The sequence below is a fragment of the Ictalurus punctatus genome, chromosome 18, assembly GCF_001660625.3.
Source record: "Ictalurus punctatus breed USDA103 chromosome 18, Coco_2.0, whole genome shotgun sequence".
In the NCBI taxonomy this organism is placed as follows: Eukaryota; Metazoa; Chordata; class Actinopteri; order Siluriformes; family Ictaluridae; genus Ictalurus; species Ictalurus punctatus.
Window position 1 is genome coordinate 19,081,636 of NC_030433.2, and position 26,776 is coordinate 19,108,411.

The 26,776-nt window shown below is 41.2% G+C and overlaps 1 protein-coding gene across 1 annotated transcript in view; it reads left to right on the top strand.

Moving 5' to 3' along the window:
- Nucleotides 1-25,889, top strand: part of LOC108279364 (E3 ubiquitin-protein ligase UHRF2) — a 43,685-nt gene extending 17,796 nt beyond the window's left edge. The window contains exons 2-16 of the mRNA XM_017493576.3: nucleotides 1,246-1,548; nucleotides 5,821-6,104; nucleotides 9,800-10,018; nucleotides 11,684-11,793; nucleotides 11,937-12,123; nucleotides 13,550-13,673; nucleotides 18,557-18,664; nucleotides 18,778-18,882; nucleotides 19,926-20,032; nucleotides 20,906-21,068; nucleotides 21,312-21,449; nucleotides 21,561-21,792; nucleotides 21,936-22,090; nucleotides 22,185-22,283; nucleotides 22,617-25,889. Of these exons, the coding sequence (XP_017349065.1) occupies nucleotides 1,246-1,548; nucleotides 5,821-6,104; nucleotides 9,800-10,018; nucleotides 11,684-11,793; nucleotides 11,937-12,123; nucleotides 13,550-13,673; nucleotides 18,557-18,664; nucleotides 18,778-18,882; nucleotides 19,926-20,032; nucleotides 20,906-21,068; nucleotides 21,312-21,449; nucleotides 21,561-21,792; nucleotides 21,936-22,090; nucleotides 22,185-22,283; nucleotides 22,617-22,763 (2,481 nt within the window). The 3' untranslated portion in view covers nucleotides 22,764-25,889. The remainder of the gene's footprint in view (nucleotides 1-1,245; nucleotides 1,549-5,820; nucleotides 6,105-9,799; nucleotides 10,019-11,683; nucleotides 11,794-11,936; nucleotides 12,124-13,549; nucleotides 13,674-18,556; nucleotides 18,665-18,777; nucleotides 18,883-19,925; nucleotides 20,033-20,905; nucleotides 21,069-21,311; nucleotides 21,450-21,560; nucleotides 21,793-21,935; nucleotides 22,091-22,184; nucleotides 22,284-22,616) is intronic.
- The last annotated feature ends 887 nt before the right edge of the window (nucleotides 25,890-26,776 follow it).

Consider the following 26,776-nt stretch of genomic DNA (forward strand, 5'->3'; position numbering starts at 1 on the left):
TCACTGCTTTTCTTCCTCCTTTGTTCTTTCTCAGTTTCACTCAAATTTCACATTTCTTAATTGACTCGTTAATTCATTTCTATAGAATAGGTGTAACAGGCCGTACATGTAAAAAAAATTTTTTATAAAGAGTGCATGTAGCTGTAACGTGCACTTCTATACAGTGTAGGGGAGGGCGCAGGTGTAAACGGTATAGGTGTCAAGTGCAGCAGTAAAGGGTGTAGGGGAGGGCACAGGTGTAAAGGGTGTAGGTATAAAGTGCACTTGTAAACAGAATAGGGGAGGGGGCAGGTGTAAAGGGTGTGGGTGTACAGTGCAGCCGTAAAGGGTGTAGGGGAGGGGACAGGTATGAAGGCTGTAGATGTAAAGTGCACTTGAAAATAGTGTAGGGGACGGGCAGGTGTAAAAGGTGTAGATGTAAAGTGCACTTGTAAATAGTGTAGGGGAGGGGGCAGGTGTAAAAGGTGTAGATGTAAAGTGCACTTGTAAACATTGTAGGGGAGGGGCAGGTGTAAAGAGTGTAGATGTAAAGTGGGAGTGGTGTAAAGGGTATGGGTATAAAGAGCATATCTACAGGGTGTGGGTATAAAGAGTGGGTGTAAAAGATGTATGTGTAAAGAACACATGTAAAGGAGGGTGTAGGTTTAACGTGCACTTGTAAACAGTGTTTGGGAGGGGACAGGTATGAAGGCTGTAGCTGTAAAGTGCACTTGTAAATAGTGTAGGGGAGGGAGGAGGTGTAAACAGAGTAGACGTAAAGTGCACTTGTAAATAGTGTAGGGGAGGGGGCAGGTGTAAACAGAGTAGACGTAAAGTGCACTTGTAAATAGTGTAGGGGAGGGGGCAGGTGTAAACAGAGTAGATGTAAAGTGCACTTGTAAATATTGTAGGGGAGGGGGCAGGTGTAAACAGAGTAGACGTGAAGTGCACTTGTAAATAGTGTAGGGGAGGGGGCAGGTGTAAACAGAGTAGACGTAAAGTGCACTTGTAAATAGTGTAGGGGAGGGAGCAGGTATAAACAGAGTAGACGTAAAGTGCACTTGTAAACAGTGTAGGGGAGGGGGTGGTGTAAAGGGTGCTGGGGAGGGGACAGGTGTAAAGGGTGTAGGTGCTGCTCTTTTCTTCCTCCTTGGTTCTTTCTCCGTTTCACTGAAATTTGACTCGTTCATTTCTACTACACTTTATTCAGTCAGTTTATTATTGGGTGGCACAATAACTCTCTTTCTCTCTCCCTTTTATTGACAGATGGAGGATGGACAGACGCTGTTCGATTATAATGTCGGCCTAAATGACATTATTCAGCTTCTCATTCGCTCTCACACCGATCCAGCCGACAGTCCAAGCCCCATTCCCAACAATGGAGAGGTCATGGTTGGTAATGCAACTCCTCCCAGCAGCAGCCCTACCACACCCACAGCAACCACAGTAACCACAGCAACCACGGCTTCCCCAGCAACAGTCAGCAGCAACAGTGGGTCAGCATTAGACAGTCAGCCTTCAACATCCTCATCTGCCGACCTCGTTGATCCAGGGATCGGAGTTTATAAGGTCAGAACAGGTTTAAAGGATGTAAGTGTAAAAAGATTAGGTTTAAAAGGTCAGAACAGGTTTAAAGGATGTAAGTGTAAAACACAGGGTGTAGGTGTAAAGAGCAGGTGTAAAGGCTGTAAGTGTAAAGAACAGGTATAAATGGCCTATGTCTAAAGAACAGGTGTAAAGGGTGTTGGTGTAAAAAGCGGATGCAAAGGGTCTACATGTTAAGAGCAAATGTAAACGGTGTATGTGTAAAGCACAGGTGTAAAAGATAGGGTTATAAAGAGTGGATGTAAAGGATGTATGTATAAAGAATAGTTGTATAGGGAGTACGTGTAAAGAACAGATGTAAATTTAGTATGTATAAAGAACATATAAAAAGTGTAGATGTAAAGTGCATGTATAAAGGGTGTAGGTATAAAGAACAACTGAAAAGGGTGTAGATGTTAATGAGCAGATGTAAAAGGTGTAAGTGTAAAGAGCAGATGTTCAAAGGGAGCATGTGTAAAGGCTATAGTGCAGGTGTAATAGGTATATGTGTATAGAGCAAGTGTACAGGTGTAGGTGTAAAGAGCAGGTGTAAAGTGTGTATGTGTAAAGAGCTGGTGTAAAGAGTAAATGTAAAGGGTGTAGGTGTAAAGTGCAGTTGCAAAGGGTGTAAAGGAGGGAGCAGGTATAAAGGGTGTAGGTGTAAAGAAGTAGTGCAAAGGGTGTAGGGAAGGGGGCTGTTGTAAAAGGTGTAAGTCTAGCAGGTGTAAAGGGTATTGGTGTAAAGAACAAGTGTACAGGGTGTATGTGTAAAGGGAGCAGGGGAGGGGGCAGTTGTGAAGGGTGTAAGTAAGTGTAGCAGGTAAAAAGGGTTCAAGTGCAGTAGGTGTAAAGGGCAGGTGTAATTGGTGTTGGGGAGGCAGCAGGTGTAAAGTGCCGGTGTAAAGGGTGTAGGTGTAATGGGTGTGGGTATAAAGAGTGGGTGTAAAAGATGTATGTGTAAAGAACAGGTGTAAAGTGTGTTGCACTTGTAAAAGTGCACTTGTAAACAGTGTAGGGGAGGGGGCAGGTTTAAAAGGTTTTAGGGGTAAAGCGCAGTTGTAAATGGTATAGGTGTAAAGGGAGTACATGTAAAGAAGAGATATTAAAGGAGTATGTGTGAAGGACAGATGTAAAGAGAATACATGTAAAGAACAGGCATAAAGGATGTAGGTGTTAAGAGCAGATGTGAAAGGTGTAAATGTAAAGAACAGATGTAACGGGAGCAAGTGTAAAGTGCAGTTGTAAAGGGTGTGGTGTAGGGGAGGGTCAGGTGTAAAGGGTGTATATGTAAAGAACGGGTGTAAGATGAGTACCTGTAAAGAACAGGTGTAAAGGGAGTACATGTAAACGATTTTAAGGGCTTAGGTGTAAAGTGCAACTGTAAAGAGTGTAGGTGAGTTGGCAGGTGTAAAGGGTGTAGGTGTAAAGAGCAGTTGTAAGTGGTGAGGTGTAAGAAATAGGTGAAAATGGAGTACCTGTAAAGAACAGGAATAAAGAGTGCACATGGTAGTTAAAGGAGTATGTGCAAAGAACCATTGTAAAGTGTGTAGGGGATGGGGCACATGTAAAGGAAATAGCTGTAAAGAACAAGTGTAATGGGTGTAGGTGTAAAGGGTGTAGGTGTAAAGAATATGTATAAAAGGAGTATGTGTAAAGAACAGATGTAAATGGAGTACATATAAAGAACAGGCATAAAACGTGTAGATGTGAAGCGCATGTATAAAGGGTGTAGGTGTAAAGAGCAACTTTAAAGGGTGTGTGTGTTAAGAACAGATGTTAAGGTATGTGTAAAGAATAGGTATAAAGGGTGTAAGTGTAAAGTGCAGTTATAAAGGGTGTAGGGGAGAAGCAGGTGTAAAGGGAGTACATGTAAACAGTTGTAAGGGCTTAGGTGAAAATTGCAACCGTAAAGGGTGTAGGTGTAAAGAGCAGGTTTAAACAGTGTATGTATAAGGAATGAGTGTAAAGGGTGTAGGTGTAAAGAGCAGGTTTAAACGGTGTATGTGTAAGGAACGAGTGTAAAGGGTGTAGGTGTAAAGAGCAGGTGTAAACAGTATATGTGTAAGGAACGAGTGTAAAGGGTGTAGGTGTAAAGAGCAGGTGTAAACAGTATATGTGTAAGGAACGAGTGTAAAGGGTGTAGGTGTAAAGAGCAGGTGTAAACAGTATATGTGTAAGGAACGAGTGTAAAGGGTGTAGGTGTAAAGAGCAGGTGTAAACAGTATATGTGTAAGGAACGAGTGTAAAGGGTGTAGGTGTAAAGAGCAGGTTTAAACGGTGTATGTGTAAGGAATGAGTGTAAAGGATGTAGGTATAAAGAGCAGGCTTAAACAGTGTATGTCTAAGAACGAGTGTAAATGGTGTAGGTGTAAAGAACAGGTGTAAAGAGTGTAAGTGTAAAGCGCAGGTGTATAGAGTGCAATTGTAAAGTGCAGGTGTAAAAGGTTTAGATGTGAAGAGCAGGTGTAAAGGGTGTAGGTGTGAAGAGCAGGTGTAAAGGCTGTAGGTGTAAAGAGCAGGTGTAAAGGGTGTAAGTGTAAAGAGCAGGTGTAAAGGGTGTAGGTGTGAAGAGCAGGTGTAAAGGGTGTAAGTGTAAAGAGCAGGTGTAAAGGGTGTAGGTGTGAAGAGCAGGTCTAAAGGGTGTAAGTGAAAAGTGCAGCTGTAAAGGGTGTAGGTGTGAAGAGCAGGTGTAAAGGGTGTAGGTGTGAAGAGCAGGTGTAAAGAGTGTAAGTGTAAAGAGCAGGTGTAAAGGGTGTAGGTGTGAAGAGCAGGTCTAAAGGGTGTAGGTGTAAAGGGTGTAGGTGTGAAGAGCAGGTCTAAAGGGTGTAGGTGTAAAGGGTGTAGGTGTGAAGAGCAGGTGTAAAGCGTGTAGGTGTGAAGAGCAGGTATAAAGAGTGTAAGTGTAAAGCGCAGCTGTAAAGGGTGTAGGTGTGAAGAGCAGGTGTAAAGGGTGTAGGTGTGAAGAGCAGGTTTAAAGGGTGTAAGTGTAAAGAGCAGGTGAAAAAGGGTGTAGGTGTGAAGAGCAGGTGTAAAGGGTGTAAGTGTAAAGAGCAGGTGTAAAGGGTGTAGGTGTGAAGAGCAGGTGTAAAGGGTGTAAGTGTAAAGAGCAGGAGTAAAGGGTGTAGGTGTGAAGAGCAGGTGTAAAGAGTGTAAGTGTAAAGAGCAGGTGTAAAGGGTGTAGGTGTGAAGAGCAGGTCTAAAGGGTGTAGGTGTAAAGGGTGTAGGTGTGAAGAGCAGGTATAAAGAGTGTAAGTGAACAGCGCAGCTGTAAAGGGTGTAGGTGTGAAGAGCAGGTGTAAAGGGTGTAGGTGTGAAGAGCAGGTGTAAAGGGTGTAGGTGTGAAGAGCAGGTATAAAGAGTGTAAGTGTAAAGCGCAGCTGTAAAGGGTGTAGGTGTGAAGAGCAGGTGTAAAGGGTGTAGGTGTGAAGAGCAGGTGTAAAGGGTGTAGGTGTGAAGAGCAGGTGTAAAGGGTGTAGGTGTGAAGAGCAGGTGTAAAGGGTGTAGGTGTGAAGAGCAGGTATAAAGAGTGTAAGTGTAAAGCGCAGCTGTAAAGGGTGTAGGTGTGAAGAGCAGGTCTAAAGGGTGTAGGTGTAAAGGGTGTAGGTGTGAAGAGCAGGTGTAAAGGGTGTAGGTGTAAAGGGTGTAGGTGTGAAGAGCAGGTATAAAGAGTGTAAGTGTAAAGCGCAGCTGTAAAGGGTGTAGGTGTGAAGAGTAGGTCTAAAGGGTGTAAGTGTAAAGCACAGCTGTAAAGGGTGTAGGTGTGAAGAGCAGGTGTAAAGGGTGTAGGTGTAAAGGGTGTAGGTGTGAAGAGCAGGTATAAAGAGTGTAAGTGAAAAGCGCAGCTGTAAAGGGTGTAGGTGTGAAGAGCAGGTCTAAAGGGTGTAGGTGTAAAGGGTGTAGGTGTGAAGAGCAGGTGTAAAGGGTGTAGGTGTAAAGGGTGTAGGTGTGAAGAGCAGGTATAAAGAGTGTAAGTGTAAAGCGCAGCTGTAAAGGGTGTAGGTGTGAAGAGCAGGTCTAAAGGGTGTAGGTGTAAAGCGTGTAGGTGTGAAGAGCAGGTGTAAAGAGTGTAAGTGTAAAGCGCAGCTGTAAAGGGTGTAGGTGTGAAGAGCAGGTATAAAGAGTGTAAGTGTAAAGCACAGCTGTAAAGGGTGTAGGTGTGAAGAGCAGGTATAAAGAGTGTAAGTGTAAAGCACAGCTGTAAAGGGTGTAGGTGTGAAGAGCAGGTGTAAAGGATTCATATTAATGTTATGATTTCAGATTAACGAGCTGGTGGACTGCAGGGATGTCAGCATTGGCGCCTGGTTTGAGGCAACAATCGAGAGAGTTACTCCGTCCAGCAAAGGGAGCAAAAAAGAGACAGCAGCATCTTCTACAGGCAGGACAGGGAGAAACGGCAAGCGCATTAACGGGAAGGTGGAGACGGAGTCAGACACAAATGGCACTGTGCCGCTAAACTCGAACAGCGAGAAGCCTTCAACATCTCAGACTGAAGCAGAAGACCCTGGCAGAGACGATATCAGCTACCACATTAAATACGAGGAGTGGGTGCATTTAACATTTAAATTATTGTACAGATTTAACAGGCCACTGTATCTGCTTTACGTTCCTGCCACATTCTGCTGTTTTAGGGTCTTGAAAGCCCACTGTGTAAAAACAAATAGCAAGACAGCTAACATGAAATATGCTAAGTCCTATTCATTAACATTCACTGCTAATACTAGCCATTCAGCTAACAGCAGCTAATCTGAAAAGATTTCAGAGTTATCCAGCTAGCAATCAGTTTCTGGGCTTCTGTGTGTATCGGTCTGTGTGTGTGTGTGTGTGTGTGTGTGTGTGTGTGTGTGCGTGCGTTCATCACTGTCTGTGTATTTAGATGTGTTGTATGTGTGCGTCTGTGCATGTATGCATGTGTATATCCGTGTGTGTTTAGGTCCATCACAGTATATTTATGCATAATGTAGATATTATTGTTGTGTTTGTGTGTATTTTGTGTGTGTGTGTGTGTGTGTGTGCGTGTGTGAACACCTTACTTCCTTCTTCTTTCTCAGATTTCTGCCTGCAGCTGAAGGAGAGGCAGAATGCACACTCGTCTTATTTCTCTCGCTCCGTCCCCAACCCCCCCCCCCCCCCCCCCCCCCATCCATGGCAAATTCATCCGGAACGCGCCGTTGCCATGGAGACAAGCGACCTCTCTTGAGCGGCGAGCGTTTCTTTTTCTTTTTTCTTCTTTTTTTAATTTTCCTCTTTTTTCACGCCATGTTTATGAAAAAATAAACAAGCAAATGCAACATAACTATAAAAACAATGAGTTATATACTACAAATGTCGTGCAAGCGTAAGCACGCTTATATGTTTATACGTGCGAAGCCATAAATTATTAAGCACAAACAGCAAATCGGCCGTGTCTGTTTCTGCACTTCGTTCAGGGATTAGGCTGCCTAGCTAGCAGCATGTTCGGGCACCGTTAATGAGATAAAGTCTGTCCAATTCAAAAGGGCAGAAAAATGACAGGGTCCATATTTAAACCAATAGAAAAGGAAGAAAATCTGATAATACAGTCCACTAGACAAGTGTTTAGGTTTATATTTAAAAAAAAAACAAACAACATAGCACAGTGTGTGGGGATGGGGGGGGGGGGTATTCATATATACTGGGGAACAAATATAGGATAGGAATATGTGACATTTGGCATTGTTTTTCCCTTTTAACAAAAATGGCAGCATTTATTTTTTTAAAAATAAAAGCTGAAATTTTCCTTTTGGTTAGGGTCACGAGGATAGTAAGACAAACGTGTGTGTATGTGTGGTAATGTACACTGCGTGATCATCATGCTTCCTTTGTTCGTGGCGTTTTCTTTCTTCTCTTGCTCTGTTCATTACAATTTGAATCCGAGACAGCAGCTCAAATGAACGTGTGTTACTTAAATAAACAAACAAATGAATATTATATAACACAGGACTACTCTGTAAAACACAGGACCCTATGGTTTTCATGACGGGAAGAAAACGCTAAAAACAATAAAAACTGACTCCACGCTTTGCTGTTTTATTGTAGCAGACTCATTTAGATTTTTAAGTATTTTGTCTTTCTGAGAGTATTAACCAGATGTGCATTTCTTTAACAAATAAAAATTGAAACATATAAACGTCATCAAAACAAAAATTCTGTCCGTGAAGTGTGAAGAGCCTTGGGCTGTACCATTCAAAGAAAAGGGGGGGGGAAATAACAGCGGGGAATAAGAGCGCTTTGTTCATCTCAGATATGTCATATTAAAAAAGATATGTTAATCATATTTTATGTTAATCTCTCAGCACACAGTTGGATATCGACCTTAAATATTAACAATCCCTCTTTCTAAACCGTTCCTTCCCCCCCACACACTAAATTAAGATGGCAGCGGCAGAAGGATTTTAACACAGTCGGGTGCTTTGTTGTTTTTCCCCGCTGAGCTGTGCACGCTCTCGCTTCTCCTCACTGTGTGTGTGTGTGTGTGTGTGTGTGTGTGTGTGTGTGGTATCATTTGCGAGGGGAAAAACAGCTTGTCAGAAATGCGAGCCACCTGGGATTGAAACAGTGGAGAGGATTTCTTAGAAAACTTTGCAGCAGGGTCAGACTTGAAACAATGCAGTTGTGTGGGAAAAGCTGTTTTTGTTGTGATTTTTACCTTTTTATTCAGGCCCTTTTAATCTTTAAACTAGTGTTTGATACAGGGTTTTATACCACATTGCTGTTAAATTGTGGATTCTGATTGGTCAGAAAGTGTTGATTCACGTTCTATATCAGCAGCTCTGACAGTAGTTTGCAGTAGCTGCAGATCATCTGGTTTATGCATGTAACCCTGCTCCCTGAAAAGGGAGCGAGACGTTTTGTGAGCTTCATGCTGTGGGAAGCGCCCTCGCACGTGACCAGCATCTGAAGTTTGTGTGAAATTGCACCTATTTATAGGCCTGCCATGGTCAGGTGACGTGGCATCGCGTGACTATAAAACGGCATGACAAAGCTACGCAACGTCTCATTCTCTTCTCAGGGAATAGGAGTAACCCAGACGTTCCCTTTCAAAGGGAACTCAACGTTGTGTGAGCTTCACACTCTGGGAACGAGTATACCCACTCCATCATACTGAGGGTATGGCCTGTTCAAAAAGGTCAGAGCCTGGGGGTCACTGCAAGACACTCGAGCCCGGGGTGGAATCCATGTCCAAACTGTAGTATCGAATGAATGTGTGTGGCATAGACCACCCTGGTCACAAGCACCTCCTCCACCTTCGGCATAGCCAAATACTCTTACTGTTCATTCCCCACGATGGCCGAATAATCAGACGTCGCAGTGTTATAAACACAATATTTCATCATGTACTTCTGGAAAAAAGGGGAGTTTTCTGCAGTGTGAGGGATAAGCATTTTCACAGGGGAGAACGTGCTCGTCCAGCCTGCTACGAGCCACTTCCTCTTCCCTGGGCCAGTCTAAATTCAGCATTTCTACAGCCCTAGTGATCACTTCAAGCAGCTCTTTATGTAATTGGGAGCTGCTGTTCATTTTTGATACACTGCATTTTTGATACACTCGGCTCCTTGGAGTCAGAGAGGGTGGGTTGACTCTCCATATCAGAAGGAGGAGTCGCGACACAAGCTCCAAAACCCGGAAGCGGAGAGTCAGATCCAGAGGACGGCGCAAGAGATAGAGCAGCGCTCATCGCCAGATCCATATAGGAACCCCAGAGCCCCAAGGCTCTGAAACCCGACTCCCTTCAGCTGAGAAGACAGCGAGCCGAGAGCAGAGCTGCCTAATTGTGAAGCGTTCGCCTGTCATCAATGCACACTAAAATAATCCGCCCAGTAAATACAGTTCCAATGTCAGCCATATCATATCACAGCTGATGAGTGTAGTGCAGCAGGAGGTGGGATTCCGAAGGAGTAGCTCATGCATAGAAAGTTTTATAGTTACAGTATTAAGGTGTGTCACCACCAGGAAGCACATTAACTTTAAACACACATACACACACACACCAAATGTTGAATGTAAAAGTTTCAGAAATTATGAGTTCAGTGAAGACGTAAAGTTGGACACCTGTCATAACTGTAACTAGTGAGTATAGATGTCAGTACTGACCTGGAGTTCTGGTCCAGTATTGGATTTGACAGGTTTTCTGAGGTGACCCAGAGAAGAGCAGAGAAGAAGTCGACTGTCTTAATCAACAGTGTATTTGTACAAATTGTTAAAAGTCACATGTCTGCAGTTACCCGGAGAATGGTGTGGTGGAGATGAATGCAGAAGATGTGCGTCCTCGAGCTCGGACGCTGCTACGGTTTGAACAGCTGGAGGTGGGACAGGTGGTGATGGTCAACTACAACCTGGAGCTTCCAGAAGAGAGGGGATTCTGGTACGATGCTGAAATCACCACACTCAACCACATTTCCAGAACCAAGAAGGAGGTCCGCGTCAAAATCCTGCTCGGGTAAGAGCGTCCTGCGCTCTTCATACAGTGCTTACTATACTCATGCATTTCATAGGGCTCATCTTAAATTCATTATTTCACAGATCTGTGAATGAAACGTCCTTTTTCACCACAAATGTAGTTGATCAGCAAAGATCATGTTTGCTGTCTAAAGCTTACTTACACGTTTACATCCTTTAATTTAGTGTATTATGCACTCACCATCCACTTTATCAGGAACACCTGTACACCTGCACAATCATGCAGTTATCTAACCAGGCAATCGTGTAGCAGCAATGTAATGCAAAAACTCATGCAGGTACATTCTGGGTGAACTCTGGAGAAATTCCCAGGAGATCAGCAGTTTCTGAAATACTCAAACAAGCCTTTCTAATACCATCAACGCCACAATCAAAGTCACAGAGATCACATTTTTTTCTTCATTTTAATGTGAACATAAACTGTCTCTGCATAATATTTTGCACTGAACTGATGACACATCATTGGCTGATTAGATAACTGCACGAATGTCCAGGTGTTCCTAAAAAAGTGGACAGTAAGTGTATATGGTCATGAGCCAGTGCTGGTGATAAAATGCTAACATCTCATGCACAAATTATGATTTCATGCCCTTGAATTAGTATCTCATCAAAAATGCAAAATAATAGGATGTGCTGGATCAAGTGCTATTTTATAAGCTGCTAAATAATGAGAGTGGAAGCCATATTGTTAAATCAAACCCAATTTCTAGTGATTAATGAGATAATTACGATTAGGATCGTACATGCACTAATATATTAGACTCCTATTAGATTTCAATGTTTGCCATCTTCTCATTCATATCATTGTATTAGCTTTTTTTAAATGCTTTTATTTCACACTTTTTTTTTCCTTCCTTTTATTACAATCACTGTCTGCATCTTCAGTTCGCATTTTATATCCCTGATTTATTGAGAGATTTATTTTACAAACAAACTATTTAAAAATTAGGCTCCAAAATAACTTTATTAATCCATTCATTTAAAAATTATATTTGGACTATTTGTTGGAACATTCAACTTGTTATTAAAATTGTTGCAGTTTCCACCATCATGACAAAATTCTGAAAATCACAGACTCTCTAACTATACTTCAGAGAACCTGGGGTTTAGATGCAATTGAAAAACCACGTGTCCAACGCTTCTACTGAAGAAAATTCTGGCAACTCAGTGGTGTGAATTACAGAAAGGTCATTTTCCTAATCTAAATGGTGAACCTAGAAAATCAACTTAAGCAGTTGCTTAACCCGTCTCTGAATATGCGTAACTTTCCTCACATAAATACTGACGTAACCTTGGGCCATACACTGCCACAGTCACAGACAGAAAAACTTTTTGGAGCTCCACTGAGACACAATGTCTCTTGAGGTGAGTGTGTGATGATCTACACATGATGCTTAAACCGGAGGGTAAAGCTTAGGTTGTTCAGCCTTGGTTTTATTGGCTGAACAGCTACATTTATGGTGAAAAGGGACATTGTGAAGATTAGATGTTTTTGCCCAGACTGTAACTTTATAATGGTGTAATTATGATTGGTGCTGGATTTAACTTATCCAGTTTAGCCTTCACTCCTGTTTTTAAAAAGTGTACAGAATCACTTTTATTCTCAGTCTGTATCGTATCAGTCTTGCCGCCGGTTGTTTTCCAGAGGTCCAAGTGACGTGATTGGTGACTGTAAGCTGTTGTTTCTGGATGAGATCTACCGAATCGAGAAACCTGGAGCTCTTCCTCTCTCTCCCACTGACGGCCAGTTTAAACGTAGGCTGTAACACAAACCCCCAATATTTCTCCCTGTGTCAGTCACCGCGGCAAGTAGAACAAAAAGGTTTATTTGCCACCCTGCATGTGTGTGTATATGTGTGTGTGTGTGTGTGTGTGTGTGTGTGTGTGTGTGTGTGTAGGTAAGAGTGGGCCGGAGTGTAAGCACTGTAAAGCCGACCCAGATGCAGAGTGTCGGTTCTGTTCGTGTTGTGTGTGTGGGGGGAAACAGGACGCACACATGCAGCTGCTGTGTGATGAGTGTAACATGGCCTTCCATTTGTATTGCCTCAACCCCCCACTGTCCACCATTCCAGAGGATGAAGACTGGTGAGAACACACACACACACACGAGCACACGTGCATTAATGCAGCGTGGCGCTGTAGGCTACAGGTCTTCTGCCTCGTTTCATTCAGCCTGTGCGAACTTAATATATAAAAAAAATAATACTGAAACAGATTTAGTACAACATTTTCACACAATCTAGAATTCTCAGCAGACCTACAGCATAGCAACCGCCTGTGTTCCATGCACCACTGTACAGTACACATGGACCTGCACATCGCAGTGCCGAAACCATGATTTAAATCCACACCTGTATGCTCTGTTCGATGCATGTCAGTCCCGCGTCTAAACGTTTCCGGTCTGGTGTTGGCCTTTAGTGTGATTCAAAAACAGATTCCGAATCCTGAAATGTATCACTCAGTGTGGAGACCTATTAATATGTTGAAAAAAGAAAGGCTGATGGAGCATGAAGGCAAGGTAGATAGGAGACCAAGTATATGTATGTTCTTAGCAGCAGTAATCCCATATGAGTTGTTCTTAAATGTCTTTCTTAACATTATTTATTTTCAATATATATCAAAAACCATTAATTACTTTAATAAATGTTATCACCAAATCCTAATAATGGATACTTGTTTGAATTATATATACACACACACACACTCACACACTACTGGTCAAAAGTTTGGAGACACTTGACTGAAACGTTTCTCATGATCTTAAAAACCTTTTGATCTGAAGGTGTACGATTAAATGTTTGAAATCGGTGTTGTAGACAAAAATGTAAGTGTGCCAACGTATTCATTCCTTTCATTAGAAAACTACCATTTTATTTACAAACAAATCTTTTTTTAAGTGAATGACTTGGAGCGAAATATTCTGAAAAGCAGCCGATAAATGTCCAACTTAGGTGGGAAGTCCTTTAATACTGTTTAAAAAGCATCTCGGGGGATTCCTCAAGAAATCGGTTGAGAAAATGCCAAGAATACATTTCTAGGCGAAAAGGGTGTCTACTTTAAAGATGCTAAAATACAAAATTATTTTGATTCATTTTTCTTTACTTTTTTTTTTATTTATCACAACATAATTCCCATAGTTCCATTTGTGTTATTTTGATAATAATAATAATAATAATAATAATAATAATAATAATAATAATGAATAATAATCAGAGGATTTGAGTTTGAGGCCCCTGCTGTAGGGTGTAGTAATGGGAATATGATATTGTAATCATAATAAATAACCTAACAGTACACTTTTATTTATATATTGCTAGCAGCATCAGTGCGTTTTTGTAACATTGCCCTCTTTTTCCTTGCTATGTTAAGTGATCTTGTGCATTACATTAAGCCCATCATTAAACTTTTTTAACTGCAGCACTGCTGTTTACAATTACCTACGCCTGCTTCACTGTGTAATACTGTGTGTGTGTGTGTGTGTGTGTGTGCGCGTGTGTGCGTGTGTGCATAGGTACTGCCCCACTTGTAAGAATGACACCACTGAAGTGGTGAAAGCAGGCGAAAGGCTGAAAGAGAGTAAGAAGAGGGCCAAGATGCCTTCAGCAACCAATGGAAGCCAGCGTGACTGGGGAAAGGTGAAAACAGACACACACACACACACACACACACACACACACACACACACACACACACACACACACGAACTGTGCATATGGTACAAAAATGTACACACTAAATATCCTCTAACCGAAAATGTAATGGATCAGCGGACACGTGTTTGGTGTGTGAAGTTTGCATGTTTAGTTTCACACTGGAGCTATGAGACTAATGTAGCACCTAACAAGTAATAGAAGCCTTCAGTGTTTCATACAACAGATTCAATATTTAGTTCTGCATTTTAATGTGTGTGGGTGGTGGGTGGGTGTGGGGGTCTAGGGGGACGGGACAACTGCTTAACATTGCATAAGCAGTGTAGGTAACCATGTGACTGATTTAAGCCAGTGAACACGAAACAAATCTATTACATAAGAGGGATGAGCTTACTGGGGAGGCAACACTTCTGTGCTGTTAGGAACTAGGATTGTCACAGTTCCATAGTTGGTCATGGCGTATATCATGGCGTATATCGGACATTAACCTCTTCTCATCTTTTTTTTTTTTTGGTCTCCGGCTACAACTTCCCAAAAACTTCACACGCCCTCCCCCTGGACTCGTCCTAAATCACACTATAGCAGTTCAGTTTCTCTGTGCACTGACGCGACTGCGCTGAAAATGTTTTATCTATGTTTAATCCGCTAACGCTTTATACGCACTACCTCTGCTGCTACCCCAAGAACGTTCCTAACGTTATCATACATGACATTTATGAAAAAGGGCATTGCTGTGCTCTACCATATATAAACAAGGACGTGCAAAGAGACATTTGTATAAAGAATTTATAATGAATTCTACTTTTATTTTCTCCAAAGGCTTGTGTGGTTTAAATGGTCCATTAATTACTGATACCGTGAAACTGTGATATTTTTTAAACTAGGTCATCATACCGTGTAATATATATATATAAACTACAACACCTCTATTAGGAATGTAAACGCCACGTGAGTTGTTCTCCTCTTCTTTACGGCATGAGTGTTTGATGCCGTAGCTATTCTTGTGCCGTAATACAAGACCATTTTAGGACTTTTAGAAGCCTGCTGAAAGAACTGCTGTGTTTTGAACACTGCTTGATGTTGTAATATGTTTACAGTGACAGTTGTGATGTTGAGCATTAAAAGCAGTGTATAGGGTCAGTATATGAGTTTGGGTATAGAGCTAGTTTTGTTACACAGACCTGCAAACTAATCCTAAATCCCACTACTCGGAATCCTGCCTTATGCTACCTTCTCGTAGAGCTTCTAGTGATTCCCATCTCTATCATGAGGGAAAGAAACCAATAACTCCTTTCGCACTAAACAAAGCCAAACGTATTTATTTCAACAGGACTTCACAGATATCCCACAACAGAATTACAATGCTGTGAAAAGTATTTGCCCCATTCTGATTTATTCTGTTTTTATGTATCTCTCATACTAAATAGTTTTAGATCCTCAGACGAAATACAACATAAAACAAAAGCAACCTGAGTAAACGTACAATACAGTATTTTATTTTTATTTTATTGAAGCAAAAAAAAGTTATTCAACACCTATCACCAATTTGAAAAACTAATTTCCCCCTTAAACTTAAAATCTGTTTGTGCCAGGTTTAGCAGCAATAACTACAACCAAACACTTCAGATAACTGGAGATCAGTTTTTCGCTTACTTCTAGGACTAGGACTTACTCCTACTCATAGGACTTACTCCTATGCTTTGGATCATTGTCTTGCTGCATAATCCAGTTGCACTTGACTTACAGACTGAAGACCGGACATTCTCCTTTAGGGTTTTCTGGTAGAGAGCAGAATTCATGTTTCCCTCAGTTATTGCAAGTTGCCCAGGCCCTGAAGCATCACAACATCCCCACACCATCACACTTCCACCACCATGCTTGACTGTAGGTATGATGTTCTTTTTGTGGAGTTCTGTTTGGTTTACGCCAGATGTAACAGGACCGCCGTCTTCCAAACAGTTCCACTTTCATCAAGGTGTGTTTTGGGAAAATTCAGACTAGTGTTAATGTTCTTCTGGGTTAGCAGTAGTTTTCACCTCGCCACTCTTCCATGGATGCCATTTTGCCCCTTATATTTCCGGTAGTGGAGTCATGAACAGTGACCTTTAATGATGCAAGAGAGGCCTATAGTTCTTTTGATGTTGTCCTTGGTTATTTTGTGACTTGCTGGAGGAGTCATTGCTGTGCTCTTGGAGGAATTTCGGAAGGTCGGTCACTTCTGGGAAGCTTCACTGCTGTGCTGAGTTTTTCCAATTTGAAAATAATGGCTCTCACTGTGGTTCTTTGGCGTCCCGGGCCCTTTGAAATAGCTTTGTAACCCTTCCCAGACTGATGTATTTCAATCACCTTCTTCCTCATCATTTGTGGAATTTATTTCTACTTTGGCACAGTGTGTTACTGGGTAAGATCTTTTAACCAACTTCATACTGTTGAAAAAGTTCTATTTAAGTGTTGATTTGATTGAACAGGGTTTGCAGTAATCAGGCCTGGTTGTGTCTAGTCCAGCTGAACCCTGTTATTAATGCAGTTTCATAGATTTGGGGAATTAGTCACTATGGGGGCAAATACATTTTCACACAGGCCCAGTTGGTATTGGATAACTTTTTTGCTTCAATAAATAACATTATCATTTAAAAACTGTATTGTGTGTTTACTCAAGTCGACTTTCTTTTATCTCAGATTTTGTTTTAATTTCTGAAACAATTTATTACAAGGTATACACAAAAACAGAAAAAATCAGGATGGGGGCAAATAATTCTTCACAGCACTGTAGCTAGCCAGCTAGCTGTAAATATTTATTTATGTATACCCCAAACCAAACTAGCTAGCTAATGTCTACCAATGTTATATCGATTTACTACTAAGCAGATAAAAATCTACAATGCTACAGTGACAGAGTCAGTTTTAAACTAGACAGCTAGTACCAACACGGAGTGACTGCGCAGTGACTCATAACAGGGAAACACTTCCTGTGTTCCTCGTTAGTGCTGTGGCTAAGAGAAAGCAGCAGGGGGGATTAGTATGTGTGTGAACAGTGGCATTAGACAGCGTGTCTGTGTGTGTTTATGTGTGTATTTACACGTGACATCTCATTGAGTCATATCCTCTCGTGCAGTTTCGGCTGAGATCAGTCACAGCACAAAATACTGTTACTGGAAACACCATAATCAAAACACACACTCATTCATTCCTGGAAACACACCACCAAAGCTAATGAAAAACACCAGCATTCGCGCTCAGAACAGTGACCTTTGACCTGGTTATCAACAGAACTGTGCTGATAATCAGATATGTGATACACGACACACATATTACATGGACACCTTACGATATTAAGAAGCAGGCTACCTAGCAGAGTTTTTGTTAGCCGGTAAATATCGTTTTTTGACCATTAACATTTCAAAATGTCCAAAAAAAAATCAAAAACTCTCGGACACAAAAAATATTTTACACGAAGTAGACATAAGGTCGATAAAGTAAGTTCGCACACCTAAATAAGGTCTCTGTCTACGCAGATAGTTTTTTCACATTCTTCTCCTGTAACGTGTACTCTGATTTGCTCGCATTATTCAACTTATTCAACCAAACACACACACACGTCTTTGTGCTGGTCATCCCTCTCGCGCTCTCTCTCTCTCTAGCTCTCTCTCTATCTCTATCATTACAGTAGGCACTGAAAGCACAAACACACACAAGTAATCTTGGGTCAATCCAACACAGGTCAAAATCACGCGTTACCTGCCGATTCGACCCGCCTCCTCTCCATCAGCCGACGCGCGACCACACCCCTGCCCCCGCAATCACAAATACTATGCATAGTCCAAAACGTTCAAGTGCGAAATACACACAGAAAGGAGATGACCTGATTTTTTTTTTCACCAACATTTCTTGTTGGTGTTTCTGCTCCTCTAATAATATTTATAAGGACAGCAGTCCTGATTTTGGACAAATTTTAATGCAGTGGTACGTGTTTTTCCCTGAGATGGGTTGAAAAACTGGACGTAATACTGATTTAATATAAAGACCTGGTTGTATGCATGTTCCAGCCTTTAATAAGATACTAATTGCCTAGCTTTTTATCTTGGTTTGCAAAATTCTCACACTATTGTGTTATGAAAAAGACTACATGTTTATCTGGACTGGGTTTTAGTAGCACTTTTAACAAATACGAACCTTAGTAATTCGTCTTGTTTGCCATGAGATGGTGTTACAGTCTCTTTTTGGCCGTCTTGAGGATTTCAGAAGTTGGAACGGCGCCTAATTTTCCCCAGTTAAATATATCAAAGACGGGTCTTAGTTTTCAGCCCCCCCCCATCCCCCATCCCGACTCTATTGCTATGGTAAATAGTCATTTGGGTACATTATCCTCCAACTTACACTCACAAGCCAGAAATCTTGGTGTAATTTTTGATTCGGCTTTAAACTTTCTTTAAATTAATTCTGTGGTCATGGGCAGCTTTTATCAATTTAGGAATATTGCCAAATTAAAAACATTTTTAACTTTTAATGATTTGGAGACGTGTGATACATGCACATGCTTTTATTTCATCTAGACTTGACTAATGCAATGCAAGTAATATGGGAGTTAGTCAATTTTCTGTCTCAGGCCGTCAGCTGGTTCATAATGCTGCCAGGAAACGTGATTCTATTACTCCTGTACTAGCTTCACTCTACCGGCCTCCAGGCTCATACAGGATCCAGTTTACAGTGTTATTGTTTGTTTACAAGGGCTGAAACAGATACCGAATACAGTAACCGAATTTGTATTAATCAATCAAGGACATCATGGAACATTTTTTTTTAGCTCTGTTTATGTTTCCCCTGTTTAAATATGACTGTGTGTGTGTATATACATATATATATTGTAGGGAATGGCGTGTGTGGGTCGTACTAAAGAATGCACCATTGTCCCATCCAATCACTACGGTCCGATTCCTGGAATTCCTGTGGGAACCACCTGGAAATTTCGTGTGCAGGTGAGGACACTGCGTGAGGAGGCTCAGAGCTGTTTTTGTATTATTTTTTGTTCTTTTGTTAAATATCAGTTCAAGCATGACTGCTGTTCAGACTTTTTATTATTTACGTGTAGGTAAGTGAGGCAGGGGTGCACAGGCCACATGTGGGTGGGATTCATGGACGCAGTAACGACGGCTCCTATTCGCTGGTGCTGGCCGGAGGATTTGAAGATGAAGTGGTGAGTTTCACTGACTCCATTATATCTTACACACACTCCTTCTCGCTATCTATCTCGCTATCTCTCTCTCTCTCTCTCTCTCTCTCTCTCTCTCTCACACACACAAAGTACAATGATGGGGTTTCTTTTTCTTTCGTTATTTTTACTTTTCCCCTCTATTTTCCACGATTCACTTCTTCTCTCCCTCTCTCGTTCTGCTTCTTTCTCTTGATTAGTAGGTTTTTCTGTTCCCCTCCCCACCTCATCCACTGATTGTCCCATTGCTCTTGTATGAGTTCTAGTTTAGGAATGTACTAGACTCTTTTTTTCCTTCTCTCTCTCTCTCTCTCTCTCTCTCACACTCTCTCTCTCTCTCTCCTTCCTGATTGAAATTCTCCGCCTCGTTTGTAGCGAGTAAAGGAGGATCTTGAAGATTGAATTTCGTCTTCTCATGTTCACATCTCACGCTCGACTGCTGAGCTTAATAAAGAACTTTATGAAGCAGAAATCTGTACCTTAGACCAGACTGACACTGGAAAATACAACTTTAACACACAGCTCTGCAGATCTTTGAACGCTTTCACAACGGCTGACCTAGGATCGGCTTACTGCGGTTACTGGAGAATACGCAGCATTCATGTGGCAGCCATTTTTATTTTACGTAATTTGTGTTCTTCCTCTAAATCGGCACTTTAGAGCCCCCTGGTGGTGTAGTCTTATCAAGTGTTCGTCATGTTGGTGTAAGCGGCTTTGTTTGTCCGATAATGCTACCTTCCTGTATTACCCTGTGTGTCAGTGTGACATTAGCACCGGGCTAAAAGTAGCGTAGCCGTCATAGCTGCAGGAGTATCACGGTTATTGTGAATACGTTAACAAGTAAGCATTTCAACAGTTGCAGTGATTATAATGTATACTGTGGGTCACTTTACAGTGTAAGGCACAGCACCTGAAAGACAAACAAAACTGCTCTCAGATCAGCAATCATACAAAAGTCAAAGTTTATAAAAAAATTATAACCCTGCATTCTGTGTTCTTAACGTATTCCTTTGACCTTTCTGTTTTAGGATCGGGGTGACGAGTTCACGTATACAGGCAGTGGAGGTCGCGACCTTTCAGGAAACAAGCGGATCGGAGAACACTCGTTTGATCAGACTCTAACACACATGAACAGGTGCAGTACACTTATGCTTATGCATTATAAAATTAACATTATAACCTGTCAGTTTTGTTTTGGGGTCAAAATGAGCCATTTTTAAAAAATAAAACTGGTTATTTTTTTCCTATATGAAGGAATTCATGGAGAACAATTGAAAATAAATATGTGTGTAAACACTTTTGCATGTGATTGGCAGTTGTAAGGTGTGTGTGCAATCGATTTTTCTGAAGATTGGAGTCTTACATTGTCTTAAAATTGAGTTCACACGATCTTACACTTTAGGCCACAGGCACTGATTTCTGCGCTGGGTTAGTAAATGTACCACGCAAAATGACTGCACTAAGCGTCAGATTATTAGAAACATCTAGGCTGTTGCTATTTTATATTCTTAATTAAAATGTTATTACTCCAGTGAAACTTTCAGTCCAGTGCTCAGTTCCTCAAAACCGTACATTTGAATATTAACCGAAAAGAAAGTTTCGCGTTCTGATGCAGTACTATTATAAATTAAAAATAATCCAATGTATTGTTTAGATTATAGGCAAATGTCATAAACTACAAAAGAGAAGATTAGAGAAGCCGTAATCATCAAGATTAAAACAAAAAAAGTTTTGGAATATTTCACTTTACGTGTAATGAATCTAGAATATATGAAAGTTCCAATTTTTTAATTAAATTACAGCAAAAAATTTTCCCTTTCCACGATATTACAATTTTTTGAGATGCACCTGTATCTGTAGCCAAAGTGTAGTGTGAGGATTCTTCTGTCCAATCCAAAATGCTTGGACATCAACTTTAATCGCATTCAACAAGTGCTCTGGTAACCTTTTTTTAATTTTATTATTTAAATTTTAATTTGACTTTTAAACGTGACTGTTGACTTCTCAGGGCACTTGCTCTGAACTGTGACGCCCCTCTGAATGATAAAGATGGGGCGGAGTCTCGTAATTGGAGGGCGGGGAAACCAGTCAGAGTGATCCGAAGCTCAAAAGGCAGACGAATCAGCAAGTATGCACCAGAGGAGGGAAACCGCTATGATGGAATCTATAAGGTAACAAAACACACATGGGGGGGTTGCATTTTAACTTGTCATACTGCACTGCCTCTCATTTAATCAATCTGTGAAGCAATTAGCAACAATTTGTGTCACAAGCGATGCTCCCAATAGTTCCTGGTCTCCAGCTGTGGAACAGGAAGTGAAATCGACTCCGGTTCCTCTGGTGGAAAGATGTCTTTTTATGTGACTACACGTTTTTGGTTTTACTCATCGGGGCCTTGTCTCTCCTTCCCTCAGGTGGTCAAATACTGGCCTGAAATCGGAAAGTGCGGCTTCCTGGTGTGGCGTTACCTATTGAGACGTGATGATATGGAGCCTGCACCATGGACACCTGAGGGACTCGAGCGCAGCAAAAAACTCGGACTGAAAGTGCAGGTGAGGACATGGGGCACACAGCACTGTCTTTACAACACACACACACACACCTCTTTATTATATACCATATACATGACTCTCTCTCCCTCTCTCATCCTCCCTCTCTCTCAGTATCCTCCTGGTTATTTGGAGGCAATGGCCAATAAGAGCAGGAAGGAGGCGAGTGTACGAGGGGGAAGGGGCGGATCCCCACGTGGTAAACGACACGGAGGAAGAGGAAGGCCGAGATGTGGACGGCCACCGAAGAGGGTAAAGGAGGAAGAGAGAGAGGGGGAGGAACCTGCAGAGCACGAGGAGGGAGAGACACAGACGAACGGAGGAGAGGACACACCGAAAGACACGGGTCAGTGTGTGAGACAAAGAAAGACTTTACCCTCTTCAGCAGTAGTGATCTGATGTTGAGGAACTATATATATATATATATATATATATATATATATATATATATGTATGTATGTGTGTGTGTGTGTGTGTGTGTGTGTGTAGGAGCAGTGTGTGAAGAGCAGCAGGAGCCCAAAGCAAAGCGGGTAAAGGAAGTGGAGGCATTTGTGTTATCAGAGCAGCAGCTTTCACTTATACAGGAGGATCATGTGAACAAGAAAGTGTGGGATGAAGCTCTGGGCTTCCTCACTGAGGGACCGGTAAACACACACACACACACACACACACACACACACACAGGTAATTGTGCTATATTTATTCTTGATCACACATTACTTCTTGTTTTTCTTGCAGAACTTTCTGCGTAAGGTGGAACAGATCTTCATGTGCGTGTGCTGCCAGGAGCTCGCTTACCAGCCCGTCACCACACCTTGCCAGCACAATGTCTGCAAGGTGTGTATGTGTGTGTGGTTTTATTTTAGTTTACCTTTAATTTACATTTACATTAGAATTATTTTAACTTAATTGGTTTGTAAATAAAATATGACAAAATGAAAATAATATAGAGTATTCATTATTATTTTTGAAATAGTCTTGCATTTCTTAACATGATATATTTCAGTGGGGGGGGATACTCAGAGGTTTCGGTCGAATTGATAGCTCACTGCAGAGTGAAGCGTAGTTGAAACATGACAATAATATACGTGCATCTCACATTATTTTATATTTCATAGACTCGGTCCCTGCAAACGATCTCACACTGCTGTTGTGTTGTTGTAATTACAGACCTGCTTACACCGATCGTTCCGAGCTGAAGTGTTCACCTGCCCGGCATGTCGCTACGATTTGGGGAAAGATTACGTCATGGTGCTGAATAAAAATCTGCAGCAGCTCCTGGATCAGTTTTTTCCTGGATACAGCAAGGGACGATGAGACGTCACTGGAGACAAGGACAGAAATAATCTCCATCCAGCTCAATGGCACTTGCACGCACACACACACACACACACACACACACACATACACATACACACACATACATGCACACACACACACAATCAGTGCACTAACTCCTACACCCAACATGATAACATACAAAGTGCACACACACACACACACACACACACACACACACACACACACACACACACGTACGTTTCATGTAGATGTTTCTTTCATTAACACCAGCCTGATACTTGTATCCCAAGGACACCCAGGTCATCACCATGACCACGACCTCTGCTGGTCGTGCATGGGTTTATTCCTCCTTACACTTCTCTCAACTGAAGGACACACACACAAATACACAAACACACTCTCTTCAAAGGAGCGGCGGAAAACTAGCGACGGCTCATTCAGTTCAACGGATCTTTTAAGGACGGGACTAATGGCTAATGCTAATCAAGTGAAATCTGTTGCTAACACGGGAAAAATGGCTCGCAAAATGGCTTCACAAAAGTGATGTAATTTAACCAAACAATGCTAACCCGGCATCAAAGCATCAACGTTAGGGGTGGTTAGTGAGAGATGGATTTCATTTTCAGTTATGACACTCGTGTAATTCCGTATCCTGCTGTTATGCGTTAATCACAGCCAGCTAGTTAGCTATACACCGGATTACAATTAGGTTCATTCCTTTTTTTGTTTGTTTTGGGATGGCTAAATATCTACAGCTAGCTGGCTAGCTAACCCTAGTAAGTTTTGATTTTTCTGTTTCACAATAAATCATTGAATTTTTTTTCACTCAAATTGCACGAGCTATTATTAACAGAATAGCTCATACATTATGTAATAATATAACAGCCAAACAGCGTGATGTATCTATATAATGGCTGTATATGATGGAATACACTAGCCACTCGTGGGTGTCTGTGAGTTCGTATTCGGAAGAGTGGAGATAGCGCTTTGTGTTACGATGCCCTGTGCAGCATAAACAAGAGGTCAAACACATGCAGTGGCTTCATGGCTTCACATGTCTCAGAGGAAGCACGTGTTTGCCCTCACCCTCCCCAGTTGGTAGCCGTCACGTGATAGGCAAGAGCTGGCTGCTGGGTGGGTAATGGTAGATGACCAAATTGAAAATGAGGGAAAATTTCCCAAAATCTGATTATTTTAGTGTTAATAAGTGTTGTTTGTATGCTAGCTAGATGAACACATCTCACTCATTCAGTTCATTACTCTATGTTTTACACTTAAGTCTTGGTTTGGTTTATCTAAAAACACTTCTGATGTTCTTCTTTAAGTCAGAAAAAAAGACTCGCACATGAGCGCATACAATTAATTAGCCTGACAGCTAATATATCCAGGGTATGATAACTGTAAGTATCTGAAAGTATAAATTATCAATGACATGGATCTCATCCAGTGATAATTACATTACTGTTAGTATGCTTGTTAGTTAGGTAGCTTTGTTTTAGCATAGCTAAACATTTACAGCTAGCTGGCTAGTTAATGCTCGAATGGGATGTTAGTTATCTCTTAGTTATTTTGTGTTCCTCAATAAATCTCCATTTTTATTTGTTTAGTCTAAAAGCCGTTTCTGGTTTTCTTCTTCACATCAGACAAGCCTGAACACGTTCTCGCCCAATTAGCTTTGTACTGTATATCCTTGTATAAGTTGATGGATCCCATCCATGAACGAGGAGTACGTGAGTGTTAATTGCTTTGTTTAGTAATCGATGCTCATCTACAGCTAGCTAGGTAATGAATACTGTAGTGGTATTATTATATTTCAATTTAACATGTTTGGAAATACATCAGAGTATGTGCAGTCCTAAAGAAACTCTTTATTTTGCTATTCCAGATCAGATGGACCAGCCAGCAGGGGCAACCCTAGCCGTGTTATTATTGTGCTAATGTTAGCTAGCTAGCAGCTCTTGACTCGGATGTCCTGCAACTAAGCTAATGCTGCTAACTACTATGCCAGCATCAGGAAAGTGTGAGTTCAAGTTTCAACTGGAAATATTCATATGTGATTTTCGTGAATATTCATTACATAATATTTCACAGCACACCCTCTGAGTCCTAGTTAGCCAGTCAGCACACTAATTCTAGCAGCTTAGCTTATGTTCATTGTTGCTGGGTTAATAATGTTTGGTTAAAGGAAGCATTGCTACTACCAGGGACTGTTTATATTTAATCAGTTTTCTAAACCTAGGACAAATCCACAAACGAGATGCAAGTCCAAAATGGCGAGTTCTGATTGGCTAAGAGCAGCAGGACTCAGTATCAAGTGTTAATAGTTAACACAGTCCTACCTTTGGGATGAAATATATACAGAGAGAATTTGACAGAAAGGTAAACTCCGGATCTGTGTCAATGTTCAATTCTCACATGAAAAGGATTGACCGACTGGATAACAGATAAAATATACAGTTCTTGGTGAAGTGGAGTTAAATTCATTTGATAGTAAAAGCTGATTTACAGGTTTGAACAACGGCGTTGGCTGAAAAATGTACCTCGTGCCCCAAATTGTCCAGTCAGGACCCAACTGTGGTGTATCTTAGCGTATCTCAGCTTTTCTCACTCTTATGTTGATTTTTTTTTTCAAAGTTCAGTCCCACAGATATACCGTTTTTTTCTATCACAGATCTGCCAACCTTCGTGCATTTTGCATAGGAGTGACGAATTCTAACTCGGAAGTATGCTAGCTGTCATTCAATAATTCGCCAATAAAAATGGCAGATATGTTGAGCTAATGAACATATGAATCTGGAATGATTCACAGTTACACCGAACGATTCACAGAACTCTCCGATTTTAACTGACTGTCTGGAATCCCCGCCCCCTGCCCCCATCTCACATTAGTAATCAGTTGGTTCATTTTCCCGCTGCCGTGTCATCCTCACGTCCTGTCATGGTAAACAGAGAATGTTTGGGGTTCGTTAATGTGAAATAATCTGTATCAGTGTATGTCCCATTTCCAAAATTACACAAGTATATAGTAAACATCATCAAACTATATTTATTAGGGATGCCACCAAAACGTTTTTGGCCAAAAGAGAGGGAAAAAAAGGCCTAAAATTGTGACTGACCAAAAAAAAAAAAAAAAAGGAAGAAGCTTAAAATAGGCCTACAAGGATGTGAGAAATTGGAACGGCAAGGCCAATTCATTTGTTTGGGCATTATACCAAAGGGTTATTGTTCAGGTATAAATATACATATAAATACCAGAAAATAAAAGCTAAAATTATAAACTCTCTTCTCATGTTCATCTCAAACCCAAGTGTCTTCAGTCTACAGCAAAAACAAATAAATAGTCCTTGCTGTTCCAGTAGTTTCGGAGGGGACTATAACACATAATTGTAATTCAAGTCAATTTTATTTGTTCAGTGCTTTTAACAACAGACATGGTCACAAAGCAGCTTTACAGAAATATATCAATTCCAGAAATGGATAAATTTACCCATTAATGAGGAAGCCAGAAGTGACAGTGGCATGGATAAATAAACTCCCCGAGATGACATGAGGAAGAAACCTTGAGAGTTCCCAGACTAAAACTACTATGGCACATTAATGGTAACGATCATTCGGAATTGATTATAAACACGGTGTTCAAAAACTTGTTCAAACAGCGTGATTAAGCCCTGCGCTCTATAGACCAGGGTGCATGTATATACAGGGATTTACAGTAACTACCAGGCACTTGGCAGGGAATGTTTATACGCACATTTTCTTAATAAAACACACACACACACTTCCACATTATAACTAAAACGCCACTTTTTGGCACTATTTTACGCCTGGTGTCTGCAGGAGCTCCCAAAAATTAACACCGATGACGCTCATCATATGTGTAAGAACACTGGCAAATCCTTTTTGTAAGCTGGAGAAAGGTGTCAGACTCTATGCTTCATTATACAAAATAAAAAAAATAAAAAACCTATTAATAGAAACAAACACCCAAGCTAATTAATCCAACACTATGACTTTCTTGTAAGATTGAC